Source organism: Chanos chanos, chromosome 5 (assembly GCF_902362185.1).
Source record: "Chanos chanos chromosome 5, fChaCha1.1, whole genome shotgun sequence".
Taxonomy (NCBI): Eukaryota; Metazoa; Chordata; class Actinopteri; order Gonorynchiformes; family Chanidae; genus Chanos; species Chanos chanos.
In genome coordinates this window covers 12828781-12845186 of record NC_044499.1, presented here as the reverse complement: position 1 = coordinate 12845186, position 16406 = coordinate 12828781, and the positions used below count along the sequence as shown (strand labels likewise).

The 16406-nt window shown below is 38.6% G+C and overlaps 2 protein-coding genes across 2 annotated transcripts; one reads left to right on the top strand and one right to left on the bottom strand.

The window, feature by feature from the left end:
• Positions 1-6564: 6564 nt before the first annotated feature.
• Positions 6565-8621, top strand: kcnj10b (potassium inwardly rectifying channel subfamily J member 10b). The gene is made up of 5 exons (XM_030774465.1): positions 6565-6910; positions 7215-7426; positions 7590-7721; positions 7901-8078; positions 8221-8621. The coding sequence occupies exons 1-5, from the start codon at positions 6565-6567 to the stop codon at positions 8619-8621; spliced, it is 1269 nt and encodes a 422-aa protein (XP_030630325.1).
• A 6894-nt stretch (positions 8622-15515) lies between these two features.
• On the bottom strand, positions 15516-16406 carry foxl2b (forkhead box L2b). The gene has a single exon (XM_030774224.1). The coding sequence runs from the start codon at positions 16404-16406 to the stop codon at positions 15516-15518; it is 891 nt and encodes a 296-aa protein (XP_030630084.1).

The window sequence follows — 16406 nt, the reverse complement described above, 5'->3', positions numbered from 1 at the left end:
TACAGAAGTATGACGTTTTCTGTCACGTTTCAAACGTAGCCACACATCCACCCAATATTTCGAAGTACTGCAAAATATTACATAGTCAGTATACTAACCTGTAATGGCACTTCATGTGAATACTGATTTAAAATATGGAACCAACACGCGACAGCTGATACTGGACTAAAGATAAAAAGTGTGCATATCTGTCTTCATACTTGAGTGTGCATGTGTGTTTGTGTTGGCTCTCCCACTCCCACTAGACATACAATAATCTCTGGGTTAATCCTTATGCTTTCACTCTCTCCTTTAATTCAGTGAGCAGGCAGGACAAATTATTTGTAAAGAGGGTTGTAAGTGTGAGAGTGAGATGACAGAAAGTGAGATGTTTTTTGTATAAACCTGAGGGAACCGAGAGCATGGGAATGTCCGTTTGCTCTGTGAAACCTGTTTTCAGAGCATCACATGTTCATCTGTTTGTATGCGTGTTGGGACAAGGTCTGTATGCCTTGGGGGTGGGGGTGTGTGTGTATGTGTGTATGTGTATACTGGTGCATCATTATGTAAGAATGAACAGTGCCATGCTATGTGAATACAAAATAGGAAAAAACACTTTGACACATTCGTTGTTTGTGGTTTAAGTCTGCATTTGAAAGAATGCATGTAAGAATGTGCTGCTGCCTGGCAAACTCAAACGTTATTACAACATGAAATTCTTTGAAACATTTCAAGGCCCTGCCTATCATGTTAGCAACTGATGCCACACCTGTTCATTTGGTCTGAGTAGTTATTAGTTTGCTAAACACATAAACATACACATCAGCTAGGGTACAACAAACGTTATGCTGGTTTTCTGAGTGTTAAATCCCGCTACTCAAATGTTATTTACTTTTACCTTCTATATCACTTGAACCTGGATATTTTATATATATTTAGTATGTTCATTTTGTAATGTTGATTATTGTGAACTAAGACTTGATAATTAGTTCAATAAGCCTATTTAGATCAATCTGATTTGCTGAGCTATTGAACCACTAACCTGCGCTACAACAATGTATGTTTACAACGGCTGTTGGGGAGGCTTACCAATACATTAGTAAATTGACTCACTAATTTACCATCTCAGTTTCTGATACTCTGTAATTCTTTCCCAGGCTTTTCTGTGTTCTGGCATCAAGAATCAACTAAAAAAAGTTCTGTTTTCAGTGGCTTTGAAAAATAGTGTTGATATGGAGTTGCTACTTTCTCCTCTAAATGTGATTTTAATCGTTATAACATATATATGTTATAAATATATATAGTCTATGTATAGTCTATATGTATGTATGTATGTATGTATATATGTATGTATGTGTGTGTGTGTGTGTGTGTGTGTGTGTGTGTGTGTGTGTCTGTGTATATATATACTTTTTGGCTCAGAATCAGACAGTCAACAGCGATATCCTCCAGTTTGACTGTGCAAGCACTCACTCCCTCACGCAACGGTACTGAGTAATGATAGTGCAATACTGGGCTTGAAATGCGTCATCAGCGTCATCAGATCTAGTTAATGTTACAACAGTTAACTGAGAGTGAGACAGAGGAAGGTCAAAATATGAAGTCACATATCATTGCCAGGACAGCAGAGCCATGTCAGGGTCGGCAGGAAGATCCACCATCAGGTCTTTCATAATTCTTGTTTTCTTCCTTTTCTTTTTTTCAAATGTATGCTTAACGAGTCACCATTAGGAGGCTGATTAAGGTGTGTGTAAAATCCATTTTATTTATTTATTTATTTACTTGTTTGTTTGTTTGTTTGTTTACTCTTCTTTTCTACAATAATGCACAGATTATCACAAGCTGTTGTTAGAATAACTGTGTAGGAATAAACTTTATTTATTCTAATCAGAGTCTCTAAATCTTGTTTCATTATGAAAGTACAAGAATCCCCTTTAAAATCGAGATTGCCAGGGACGGGCCCCACAGTAACTGTCTCCTTCAGAATCTTAGGTAACAGATTCATTTCTGTTTATCTGTTAAATTTGATCTAATACAATTCAGAAATCATTATGATCGTTATCATTTATTCTTATGTACATTGATTTGGTGAAATTTACATTTCATTAGAATACGCTGCTTATGCAGTATATTTTCAACTTCAGTGGCCGCCCTGTAATTGCCTTTGTCCCCACCTTAGCCATCCGATGAACAAAAAAAATCATAGAACTGTTCCTGTACTCATAACAGCTTTAAGGAATAATTATTTTGAGATACCCTGAAGAAATGTGACTGTTTTGTTTCTAAAAGCAAGGCCAAGATTGAGCTATCTTTGTTGCTATAGCAATGCGTTGCTTGATTCTAATCTGCCCCAACATAAATTGACTCAGACTTAGCCAAATTTCCTGTAACTTGCTTCTTACAAAATACCAAGAGTGTGAAGTAATTACAAGTACTCTCGTCACTGTACTTGAGTTGTTCGTGCAGCAATTGCTCTTTTTACTGTAAAACTGGCAGTACAGTCGGCCCTCGGTATCCGCGGGGGATTGACCGTAGAATACCGCAATTGACCAGTCAGAATCGAGTATTCAACAAAACCGTGTAATAAATAGAATAAACACATATTTCTTTTTAGAACTATCAGTTAAAATGCATTGCATTCTTGACATAATTAGCTAATATACTGCACCCTATGAGTCACATCTTTTTATAAAATGAAATTGAAATGGGTTATCGGTATTGAATTCAAGGCCAATATGCTACAATTTCTTCTGTTTTGGGGGTGCAACTGAAAAAGTTTGCATAAAACACAAAATAGAAAAATCAAGAAGTGTGAATTATACAAAGGTTTCTAGTGCGCCAGTGGACGTATTCATCGTTATTCCTGAGTAACGCATCAATCTGGTGAATTTTAAATTTGTTTTTTATTTGTTTGTTTTATGTAACCATGCAATTTTCAAAATGTTTGTGCCACAGCACATTGTTTTGTTCGACAGATGCCAACCAAGTTTAAAGCAATCCTACAAACTGGTATTAAAAACCAACCACAACTTTGCTTTTATGGTTATTTTGCTAAATCCACACTATGAAAGCCATCTGAAGAGCTAAAAGATCATGCTAGTTGGAAAGTCCACCCAACAGCTATGTTGTATATTGGATCTGTTTCCACTGTCTCAAAACAAATTTGGAAATGTGGCTCTTCAATGCAGTGTTGTCAAACTGCACTCTACGGTCCCATCACGAGGTCAGGTAGCTTCATTTTGAGGACATTCAATGACTCAGTTTTTCCAGTTTGCCAAATTTCATAACATAGTTGCTCAAGGTTTTGGGACCTGTAAATACCAAAATGGTAGAAGAAGAAGTAGAAAAAGAAAAGGACACATTCTGTTATCAGTATAGTTCAAGTTCAATTTCAATTTTATTGTCATGTGTATTAAAAATATGATGATATACCTGTGCTCTGAATCTTTCTGCCTCAACATAAAGGGCACAGCATCACAAGATTAACAAAGAGGGACACTACAGACCAATACATTACATGCACAAGACACTACAGGCCTACACATTACCTGCACAAGACACTACAGACCAATACATTACATGCACAAGACACTTCAGACCTAGACATTACATACACAAGACACTACAGACCAATACATTATATACACAAGACACTACAAACCAATACATTACATGCACAAGACACTACAGACCAATACATTATATACACAAGACACTACAAACCAATACATTACATACACAAGACACTACAGACCAATACATTATATACACAAGACACTACAGACCAATACATTATATACACAAGACACTACAGACCTATACATTACATATATACACAATATACAGTACATGATATCATTGTGTACTGTAGTATACAATAGTACAGAGTACAGCATAAGCACCTGGATGCATTTTACAATGAGCATGTAAGTTTTAAAGTCTTAAAGAATTTCATTTTTATTTTCAAAATGTCTGTGTCAGCTGGTGTCAGGTCAAGCACTGCCAGTTCTTCTGCTGCTGTCCACAAACCTCTCTCTCTCTCTCTCTCTCTCTCTCTCTCTCTCTCTCTCTCTCTCGCTCCCCTTTTTCTTTCTGTCTCTTTCTAGTTAAAGATTCGCCTTGTCACATTCAGAACAGGGCTGCATGCCTGGAGCTGTTTTATTCCTCTCACGAAGCCTCGTGCTTTTGTCAGGCTTGCTCTCAGGACCTTTTGTTCAGCTCTCTCTTAGGATTTTGCATCAGGCCACTGGGATCTGCACACGTACTGGAAGTTACACAGTAATGCCCCACATAGAGCGAGGAAACAAAACAAAATAAATAAAATAAATAAAATGAGAAGCACCACTTAAGTGTTATAAAGTCTAAAACAAGTCCCCATTGCTGCCTGTCCTGAGTGAGGTAAGTATACATGACCATACAATATAAGCCCCCCAAAATATTGTGCTACATTATTAGTCATAAACATCATAAACGTTTTTTAACTGAACAATGCCCTCTCAGTACACCAAACTAATGATGTCAAAAGGTTAGGGTTAGGGTTAGCAAGGGTTAGCAAGATTTGGCTAGATAAAGATTATAGCAACCTATATATATATACACACACACACACACACATATATATATATATATATACATACATACCTGCATTTATTTAAAATTTATTTTAGATCTTATTTATTTGTATATTTTAAAGAATATTTTTAATTTTTTAAATGTAATAGCTGTCATTACCTAAGCATTATAACACCTCAATACTTTAAGGCAAGAGGATACCACCAACAAAGGGGGTTTATGTGGAGACCACGGATTACTGCCTCCCTAATGGGGAGAGAGGGAGAGAGAGGGAGAGAGAGAGAGAGTGGGAGAGAGAGCGAGATGTACATTTAGAACAGTAGCTTACACAGTGCTTTGTCATCCTGAAACAGAGTACTGTATGGATGGTTTAACAACGTACCTCTTATATCATCTGAATTTTGACTCTCAGCCGAGACTGTAGCACTCAACACTAGGCCACCTCTGAATTGCTATGCGCGGCTTTGTGTGGACCTAATTTCACTGGGCACGGAGTGGAATGCAACAAGTGGGTTGCGTGAGCATGACAGCCACAAAGATGTTAATATGCCCACGAAACGTTAAAGATCCAGCTTTCGTTATCAGAGTTTGAAACGGAAGAAATCTGTGCGTGATTAAAACTGTAATTTTCAGTAAATCAATCTGGGAGCTCACAGGGGCGTCTCGAAAAGGTAAGCAACTTCACTTTGGGGATCAGATATTTCAATAAATATGACAGCGTATATAATGTAAGTTCCTCGTTTTAAGTTCAGTTTAATTTGATTTAAAGTCAATGATCATGTGGGATAATTAGTCGCTTTAAATGTAACGCGCTATAGCCTAGCCCACCTGCTCAGGTGATGCGCATATGAACGACACTTACAACATTTTTTAAAATGACGCTATCACTGATTAAGGACATTTGTTATTATTATTGCCCGCCTCTGTATATTTTTTTTAAATAGTTAAACGATCTTTAGTGAGCGCGTTTTCTTTTGGCTATGCAGCTGGTGAAGTGGATCAGTTTTGTTTTTAGTGTTCTTGTTCCTGTTAGTGGTCTAAATGACCACACATTGGATATAAAATTCAGGGCATCGATGATGTGTCGACTCTTTTCTACTACAAAGAGTCTCACGTGATAGAGGTATGCTCAGCATGGTTTAAGGTTGTTATGTGTCAAAGAGGGCTGGTGGGGTGCATCGAACATAATTCAGTTTTGGGGTTATGGGGCAATAAAGAGACAGTGATCAAGAGAATGAAATTTACGCACTTTACAGTGTTGTACCGTATACAGTGTAGGTGCTCTAAGGAAAGGCATAGAGAGAGAGAGAGAGAGAGAGAGAGTTTTGACACCCATCCAAAGGAGAGTATTCTACGCTCTGGAATACTAATGAGACCTTTTTGTGTTGGATCTTTTTCCCGCTCAGTTTCCCTTCATATTATCTTTCTTTCTGCCTCTGACACACAGAAATACAAAGCTGTGTTTGTTAATGGTGGCTTTTGTTCTTTTCATCAGAGCCTGAAACAAACATTCCTCTGTAATAGACAGGGAGAGAGAAGAGGGAGAGAAAGAGAGGGAGAGAGAGAGAGCACTGAGTAGAGAGAATGAGGAGGATAAACCTCTGTGAATAGGTAATGTTAGGAGGTATGTTTCGGAAATCTATCCCCTCTCCTTTTTATGCTTCATCAAAGCAAAATTACATCAAGAGAGATGATAACATGGCCACTGTAATTATGAAAGCTGCAGAGACATCACATTCCATAAGCAGGGAAAATGATCAAGTGTAATTGCTTATGTAATAACTCAATTACTGAGAGAAAGGCCGTTTTGACATAGATTCTTTGAGAGTCTGCACATTTGTTGATTGAATTCATTCTCTCAATCTTCAGCTATACTCCTTCTTTTGCTAAGGTGCTCTACTAATAGAGGAGTAGTATAAATGAAAGGACAGTTTATTCATTTGACAGTTTATTTCTGGAAATACACCTTTAATATGGTAACCACTGTTTGGTCATTGTTTTTCTTGTTCACAGATGACTTCGGCCACACCCCCTTCCTCCCGTGGCTCCTGCCACCAGAAGGTGTGCCACTCACAGACACAGACTGACGTTATGAAGCCGTTGCTGGGAGGGGCGCCTCCTGGGGGTCATGGAATAATGCGTAAACGACGCCGCGTGCTGTCAAAGGATGGGCGGAGCAACGTGCGTATCGAGCACGTGAGTGGGCGGGGTGCTCTCTACTTACGAGACCCCTGGACCACTTTTGTAGACATGCAGTGGAGGTATAAGCTGATCCTCTTCAGTGCTACGTTTGTAGGGACCTGGTTCACCTTTGGCCTCCTGTGGTACCTGCTTGCGTTACTTCATGGAGACTTACTGGGTAATAAACTAAAAGTGAAGGAGAAGGAGAGAGAAACAGTTTTATATTTGAAAATGAATACGTACAACCACAGTCACAACAGACTTTCTTTCCCAAAATCAAATGAAATAATTTGAGTGAATGTCAAATACTTTTTCAACATATTTTGTGTGCACATGTGTGTGCATGTGTGCATGTGTGTGTGTGTGTTTGTGTGTTTGTGTGTGTGTGCGTGCATGTGTGTGTGTGTATATGTGTGTGTGTGTGTGTGTGTGTGTGTGTGTGTGTGTGTGTGTATTTTTGTCTCTCTTTCTCACTTTGCCAGAGTTTGATCCACCAGCAAATCACACGGTGTGTGTGATGCAGATGCAGACTTTAACCGGGGCATTCCTCTTTTCTTTGGAAACACAAACCACAATTGGCTACGGCTTCCGATGCATTACAGAGGAGTGTCCTTCTGCTATACTCCTCCTCATCATCCAACTGCTCATCACCACAGCCATGGAAATCTTCATCACTGGGACCTTCCTAGCTAAGGTGCAGTGCTGTGCCATTTGTTTATACACACAATATATCAGTGCTGCAAATCTGTCTCATATGCCTATAAACATGGATGGCTGCACACAATCACACTTTCTGCACACTTTGAGGTCCTTCACAATCACATAATCTTTATTTACCTGTTTTTGTTCTGATTCAGGTAGCTCGGCCTAAGAAGCGCGGTGAGACGGTGAGGTTTAGTCAGCATGCCGTGATAGCCAATCATGATGGCCGCCCTTGCCTCATGATCAGAGTCGCCAACATGCGGAAGAGTCTGCTGCTGGGTTGCCAGGTAACCAAAAGATGGAACTTGTAACTGTGATAAGTACTGGTTCAGAATAGCGTGGAACTTGACAACAACATGTTAGAATATAGAGGGCTAACATTTTTATGTTTTAAAGTGATATGCGCTTACATGAAAGCATATGAAGTTTGTCTGCAAGTTTGTGTGTAACTCCTGTGATATTCCAGGTGACAGGAAAGTTGCTCCAGCCTTGCATGTCTAAGGAAGGGGAAACAGTTCGTTTGGACCAGAGGAATGTAACTTTCAGTGTGGACACAGCTAGTGAGAGTCCTTTCCTCATCCTTCCACTGACCTTTTACCACACCATTGACAACGACAGTCCACTCCGAGCCTGGGCCGCCAAGGGTATTTCACTTTCACCTCTCTGTTTCTACCTCTACCCAATTCGACCCCTGCTGCTGTGACATAGACCTTGGTAGAGCTGCACTAATTTAGGTCCGGGAGAAGCTGAGTCTGTGTCTAAATCTTAATCTCCTCCTTTCTCCAGGTGGGGGTTGGACAGATCCAGAGCTGGCTGATTTTGAGTTGCTGGTGATGATGAGTTCTACAGTGGAGCCCACCTCTGCTACCTGCCAGGTTCGCACGTCCTACCTGCCAGATGAGATCCTCTGGGGTTACGAGTTCCCGCCCATCGTCTCCCTCTCGCCAATGGGAAAATACATTGCAGACCTCGCCTACTTTGATAAGGTTGTGAAGACTAAGACTCCACCTCTTTTCAAAGAGGCTTCACCCCCTTGTCAACGTGGTTACCATGGTAGTGAAAGGGGAAGTGTTGAGGGGGCAGACCCAGAGAAGATGCTTTTGGAGCAAAGCTACAGAGAAAAAGGGGAAGAGAGAGGGAGAGTGAGAGAGAGCAGTCCCTTCAGCATCCGCATTAGTAATGTTTAGAATAATCACACACACACACACACACACACACACACAAGTATTCTGACTGCTTGTTAGGCTGCTCTCTCTCACAGTGGACGAGAATCAGTTCTGGTTTTTGTCCAAAGGTTAACGTTTCTTAGTTACCACGGCAGCAGCACTGGAACCTCTGCATGGAGGAATGTTCAGAGATACTGTAGCGATTGCACAGAGGTAGACAGAGAATTTCTAAATTTGTTGCACTTTTTCTTTTATTTCAGATGGTGGCACTTTTATTTCAACAAACCTGCACTTTAGACAATGTCTACTACACAGTAGTGCTTTGCACTGGAAAGCACAATACAATACTAAAAGCACTTTAGTGTTCTTAGGACTTCTTAAGAAAGAGTCTTGCTTTTTCAGATGGTGAATGTATCTGTAGTTTGAAATAACAAATGTGATTTTCATTAGCATTTTGTAACCTTTTTTTAAAATTGGGTGCTGTATAATATGATGGTTCTGAAGCAGTATGTGGACCAGTGGTAAGAGTATTACACAGTTATAGTGAGTGTTCTCTCTGATGTATAAAAATGGCAGAGGTCATGTGGATTTCTGGATGGTAAGGATAACAATGATGACGACAGTTATGATAATGACCATGAGTACGACGATAACTGATTCTGGCAGTACCGATGATGATGATGATGATGATGATGATGATGACTGTGAGAGAAGAGGCCATTAGCGATCATCTCATTGCAGGTTAATGTGTATTTTCTATGAAGATGTGTTGCACCAGGAGGTGGCTTATTTAGAAAGCAGAACAGCTTTCCAACAAAGTCCAAAATGCATTATATTTTGTGTATAATGAAGTTAGTGGAAGGAACAGGCACCCATATGGCTCCTTTCATGGTCTGACAAAGATGTAAAGCTGAAATCTCTCTGTCCTGTCATGGTATGGTATGTTTCTGATGAACAGTTCAATGCTGTGCATTTATCTTTGATTATCATCACTTATATTCTGAGTGAGCATTCTTAGAAATGCTTTTCTAATTTGTACTGGAAACTGAAATAACACTGGGCTGTGAAATTATTCAGTGATTAATTCTAAGTCCTTAGTTTTTAACTGCACACTGTTGTTGTTTGGTTATACAATGCAACATTGTTATCAGAATAACCCAGAGGGATTGATTTAAAATAGATGAATTTAATGTGACCTCTGTACCTTGTGAACTTTGCATTTGACTAATGTGAAAAAAAGCCATCAGATCCAGTTTAAACCAGCTGTACTGATGGATAATAATGTGCATTTTCAAGTTAATTTACCAATCATATCCACCCAAAGCACACACATAACATATGTTATAGTGCACACAACTGTCCTCTCATAATGTGACTGTTTTTAATAGGTTTACTTAGGTTGAGAAAAAAGAGAAAAATTCTGGACATGGGAGAGGTTTTAATGAATCATTGATTTTTTTTTTAATTTAAGGCTCTTTGTTCCAACAGCTTCATGTCCTCATTCTCTACATCACTTCTTCATGATCCTCCCCAGGTAATGTACTAGCATAGCTGACATTTGTCAAACAAATCCTGGAAAAAAGTCCATCTTGCTTTCAAGTGCCTTAAGACTGCAGAGCTGTTTCTGAGTCGCCTAGTAGATATTAATATTGTCTGCGGTGACCTCTAGTGGTGTCCTTTTCAAAATGCCAGGATAGCGCTATATTTCTAAAAACGTCTACCACCTACATGCGCATTTAATATATGAAAATAGTTACAATATCAGCGCCTCTTTTAAGAGCATCTTTGGATTTACAGATACTTGGCCCGATATGCGAAAATACTGGGCTATTTCTGAATAAACTCGGCTTGAAACCGGTGAGCTATGAGCACATAGTTGTTAAGTGCGGTACTGTTGATATAAAGTATTAACTAAATTAATAAATAAGCCTGCATATACCAAAATACACACTAATCTGACTGATCTGTTTAGTCTGATTTAAAATATATTACATCATTGCCTTTCATAATCATTAATCTAGGGAGGATACCGGGGCAATAACAAAGCAGCAGAAAGGGATCCCGTGGGATTTTCTAATGCATGGCGTATATATATGAAGTTGTACATCTAATCATCTCTCATTACTTTATTTAACTGTCTCACAAATATTCGTATTCATTACATTTTCTCTCCCACATTTTTTCAGTGTCATGTGTAGGCTTACCATATTTCAGGCATCCATTAAGTTAGCAAATAATTAATTATTTGCTGACGTAGCATGCAACCGTACTTCAGCTGTTTCTGGTTATTGTCTCTGTGGGTCCTCTCTTCGACAGGAAGGTATTTAAACCATGGCTGAATTTTTCCATGTAGTAGTCATCAATGTTCAAGTCCACTTCTTTTCTTCATCTCTGACCGTATAGAATCTCTGTGACCTCAACGACTTTTTAAATGTAATATTTCCTGTCAGTATAACCATTACGATCTTGTTTTCTGCCTCGATCGTATTCTTTTGATGTCCATGTCATGTGTATTAGGAGGAAGCTGGAGTTGTTGAAATGAGTAGCCAGATGTTATCATCCATCAAAGAATTTTGGTATGTGGCAAAAATAAAAATGCAAATAAACACATGGTTACAGGAACGTACTGTGCCTTCAGTCAAATAAGTCACAACATGAGGCTTCACTGTCACAAAAAGCTTAGTGTAATACTGTAACCTCATATCACACTTATAAATAGTACAATTATACCTTACACTGTCCAACTACGCAGCGATAAATACAAATCCTGTTCAGCTTGGGATGGCATGGAACATCTTTGCGGACTAGATTTACGACAGATAGTTGGGAAGTGGACATACAAAAGAATATTAACAGAAATATGAGGGCATCTTGTTTAAGTATGCAACAATATAGAATTTTATTGGAATCAGGAGATACAGAAATTAGTATCTGATCTTTGATGACATCGCTTTCGGAAAAACAAAGTTAATTTAACTCGAGAAGCAACTTGACAGTAGTGGTAGAAATGCAACTCAATACTTTCACATTCACTTTCCGTGGGGATCAAGGTAATTTTCCACAAATGGTTTGCTTCAGGTCAGTTCAATACAAAACATTAAAAGGTCAACATTTACACACACTCCTTAAATACTATAATATGTTTTTATGGATGTAAGTCATCCATAATTCAGAGGGGAAATGCGATACGTTAATGAAGGACTGTAGGTTTGACTGGTCTGTATACACTTTTCTTTTTCAACTTCCTTTTCCGTGTAGGTTTGGAATGCTCAATTAAAGGGTTTCTTGCAAGTTCTTGTTTCCTCCGTCACGCATGCAACCTTTTGCCACCACTAAGTGGGAGGGTACAGGGACCCTGAAGTGACTCACCCGCCCAAGAAGGGTCCAAAGGTGTAAATTGTGTTTCTTGGCCATAGTCGGCAAGAGTGTCCGTTGAAACGTGATCAAAAAATTAGGGTCGCATCTTTGTGCTGTTCTACAGTGCGTTAAACCGTTGCAGTTCACCAAGAGAAAATATTCAACCATTTTCTGTATTTGTCTTTGCAGATTTCTTAACAATGCCCGGAATGCTGAAATTCCTGAGTTCCCTCGACAATTACGATTCTGTTTATTGTAGTGTAAATAATAATGACCCCATATTCTTTCATTTCAATGGGGCCAGAGTGAACTGTGCAAAGTCCACCTCAAACAACATTTCAAAAACGAGTTGAGAAAAAGTTCAGATGAATGATTAGAAGTCAAAATACAAAAGAAAGAATAAAATCATTTTCTGCGTTCATAAGGCTATCATTTAACTTATCAGTGCCTTCCCAGTTTAAAGGGACGGCTGCGACGTATGCACATTACGCGTCAGAACGACTTAAAACATTTATTCAAGGCGCTCTAAATGTCTCTGGGAAACTGTTGACCAGATAGGATTCCAACAGGACTTAGGCTGATGTAAATGAACTTGAAAACGTTTGTTAATGTAGCCAGCACAATTTAAATGCAGTAAACTGAAAGCATATGCCTGTGTTTTTTGTTTGTTTGTTTGTTTGTTTTTAATCATGTTGGACACCGACAGTCCGCATCAAAGTTTAGGAAAGAAAAGCTACACACAATCATATACTCAATATGTTTATATTTTTGTTTATTAAATTAGCTCTGGTTCTTTTGTTAACTTCACAATATATGTATTAATCATAATTAATCACTAATTATGTACGTTTTTGAACAGTCCGAGAACAGAATTTGATTTAACACAAAATTAATGTGAATTTAGGAGCTGATCCTACACTGTGAGCAGTGAACACATTTTAAAGAATATCTTTATACTCATTTTCAGGAGGAAATGCTGACTAGTAGATTGACTTGTTGGGAGATTATCTCACAAGTTCCTTGAGTTTTCTGGTGCATTTTTAGGACATTACATTTTTAGGTCTTAGAACAGAAAAAAACCTTTTCTGAACCCTTTCTTTTAACTGAAACCCTTTCTTTTAACTGAAACCCTTTCTTTTAACTGAAAGAGTATAAATTTATTCTCTGAAATTCCTTTGAGAATCTTCCACTTTCTCACACACCTCCCCCTCCTCAGACCTCTGAAAACACTGAAGACACTAAAGGCCTGGCTGAGACGTGCATGTGATTTCCTGACGTTCTCATATTCACCCATGGTCAAATCACCCACTGTGGGGCAGAAATCTTCTCAGACCAAGGAGGCATATCAGACCTTAGACAGCATCAGCACTCAGAAATAGACATATGCCATACCATGACCTCATGGCAATGCTGAAAGTAAAGAGTTTAGAACCCAGGGAAACTATTAAAACATTAGTAGTTCCAGAAACAGGTTGACAAGGGTTTTGAATGAATTAAATGGATATCTGCTTGGTGGGACTGCAATAATTACATAAATAAAATTGTCCATAAATAATATTTATTCTCAGTTCGGAATTCACTTAGGTGACTTGTAGTTGATTGTGCAGATATAACTAATTATTTATTACTGATTTTTTTTTTTTACTTTTAAATTTAACTTTGCTTTTTTATTTTTAGTTTTTCTTTTCTTTTTTCAAATTTTATGTGACTGGAAAAACCAAGACTTCAGAACAATATGACTTCTGACTTTTTAAATCTTCCTCTTTTGATTGCAGAAATTACATTTTTGTCCTTAAAATATTCACTGAGACACAGAGATTAAATGACTTATTCAAAATATTTCCTAACTGATCACCCTTTTAAAACTATAAGTAACTACTATAGGATAGCATTATTGGACTATCCAATGATACTATCCAATAATACTTGTATATATTACTGGATAGTATTATTGGACTATCCTTCACATTTATGTAAAAATACAGGAAAACGATAGAATTGTAAAGATTGTGAATTTCTAACAGTGGACTGATAAACAATGTTTTGTTTTATTTTCTGTGAAAAGCAGAATCAATCCAAACTTTGAGTATGTTATCTGCTACACCTACCGATTACGAATTTGATTTTAATTCTTGACATAGTTGCATTTAGAGAGAAAAACGTATTTAATTGTGGAAGTCAGTGAGGTTGAAATTCATCGTTAAAGTGTCATTAAATACGCTGTTATTGTTTACTGTGAATCACCAATGCACTGAGAAACAGAGCACTGCTAAATTGCAAATTCGGTTGTCTTATCAAGTAGGTTGACCTTTTCTTTTTTGAGACACAAACGTTCAATTCATTATATCCGACACTGTAAAATTGGTTGACAATACTTTATTTACACAAAATCTATCCATGATGCACGGAAGACATATTGTCAGTGAGAGCTGGCTACTGACAAATTACGCATATCTTGATGTTATTTTTAAAACTTGCATTATAATGGCATAATTTATGATGTATTATAAAACTCACAAGTAGAATGATGGTTTGGAACTGATATGTTGTAATTACAAATTTAATGACCTACATTGCGGCTAATATGTTTGGCAAAGTTTCAAATGAACAGAGCAAGACGTTAGCCACATTGCAGAGATAGACTACCTTGAAAAATGTATGTAAACACATTGTTGCAACTTTTCTTCGTTAAACGGACATTGACATCAAGTAAATTGACCGTATTCGGTGTGTTATGAGAAGGAAACGATTCTGCAATACGTGGTCTAAATCTGTGCATTTGTAATGCACTCTCTTTCTTTTTGGGTGGGTGACATTCGGAATTTAACAACAACAACAAAAAACACAGATAAACAATATGTTGTTCTTTTTGGGGGGGGGGGGGGTCTCTTTACATTTCGTTTCTAGGCTGTTGTTTTCTCACATTCAACATTTTAGACGAAACAGGCATTGGGCCTGTGTCAGCGAAACACTGTCAACAACACGACCAAAGTCGGAGGAAATCTATCTTTAAGATAAATAAGTGCTAATTCGTCATGGTCCCAAAAGGTCTTGGAGAAAAATAAAATCAGCAATAAGCGGTAAAAAGATCAAAGACGTCTATTTCAAATTATTTTAGCTTCTGTTACCGAATGAACCGTTCTAAGCGGCTTGAAAGTCTCAGAGAAAAGGGAGCATAAATAATCCCCCTATAGTCAACAAAACGGTTCGAGAATTATGCAGTTACAAATTTTGAAATATACGATGTAATATTCTTATAATAAGATCTGATTCATAAAAGAAACTACTTTGTCTTTTACCGTCCCCGTGGAAACGTACAATCTCTTTTTCGAATCTGGAGTCTGTTCCTTTTCATCGGAGTCGAACTGACTAATATCCTCCTTGCATCTGTCCCAAAATGCGCATCTACTCTAACTTTCAGCTGTGAGTGAAAGGGAGAAAAAAGGTAAAAGTAACAAAAACTAATCTAAAATAAAGGCGATGTGAATTACTATATGGCACTTTAAAGTTGTCAATCCGTCCGTCTTGTATCACTGGTGAATGTTGCAAATGTACAGTTTAAATGTCAATCCGAGAATGCAACGCAGTATGTTTCGCCTCATGATCCCAGTAAGAGTACAGCTCGCTCGGTTGACGGGCACAAGCAAACTGTAGGCTCGCCGCATTACTGGAAGGCACTGGGGAAGGCGCTGCTGTGGGTGCGCCTAGCTGCTCTGGCTGATGCTGGTGGTGGCTCATGCCGTTATACGAGTTCGGGATCATGTTTGGGAAGCCCATTGCCTGCATTCGAGAGTACGGATTGTAGGAATGAGCGGAGAGACCTTTCACATTGATGGGACTCACATTGCCATTTCCCATTTGACATGACGCATAGGACATCGGCGGGGAAGGTTGGTTAAGCGGCCAGGTGTTGTTCATGAAGCTGGACTGGATGTATTTGGGAGGGGACAGATAGCTGTATCCTTCACCGCCGAAGAGAGATTTCCCCGGCTGGAAGTGAGCGGTGGGGGGTCTGAATGGTCGTTTCATCCGTCGCCTGCGTCTGTAATTTCCCTTCTCGAACATGTCCTCACAAGCTGGGTCCAGGGTCCAATAATTCCCTTTTCTTTCGCCTCCACCTTCCCGTGGCACTTTAATGAAACATTCATTTAGGCTCAAATTATGTCGAATGCTATTTTGCCAACCCTTCTTATTCTTCTCATAGAAAGGGAACTTGGTAATTATATACTGGTAGATACCCGATAAAGTCAGCCTCTTTTCTGAACTATCCCTGATTGCCATCGCAATTAACGCAACATACGAGTAAGGGGGCTTTTGGGACGGATCCACTTTATCCGAACTCTGCTCCTGGACCTGTTCATCTTTGACAAATTCCTCTGTCTTGACTGAGTTGGTGTCATGGACCATCAAAGACATTGCGTCACCCTCTAAGCTATGGTAAGATGCCAT

Coding starts and splice junctions, on each gene's coding strand:
- kcnj10b (XM_030774465.1), top strand. CDS start 6,565: ATGACTTCGGCCACACCCCCTTCCTCCCGTGGCTCCTGCCACCAGAAG. Junction 7,427..7,589: donor CTGGGACCTTCCTAGCTAAG/GTGCAGTGCTGT, acceptor GTTCTGATTCAG/GTAGCTCGGCCTAAGAAGCG. Junction 7,722..7,900: donor GTCTGCTGCTGGGTTGCCAG/GTAACCAAAAGA, acceptor GTGATATTCCAG/GTGACAGGAAAGTTGCTCCA.
- foxl2b (XM_030774224.1), bottom strand. CDS start 16,406: ATGGCATCTTACCATAGCTTAGAGGGTGACGCAATGTCTTTGATGGTC.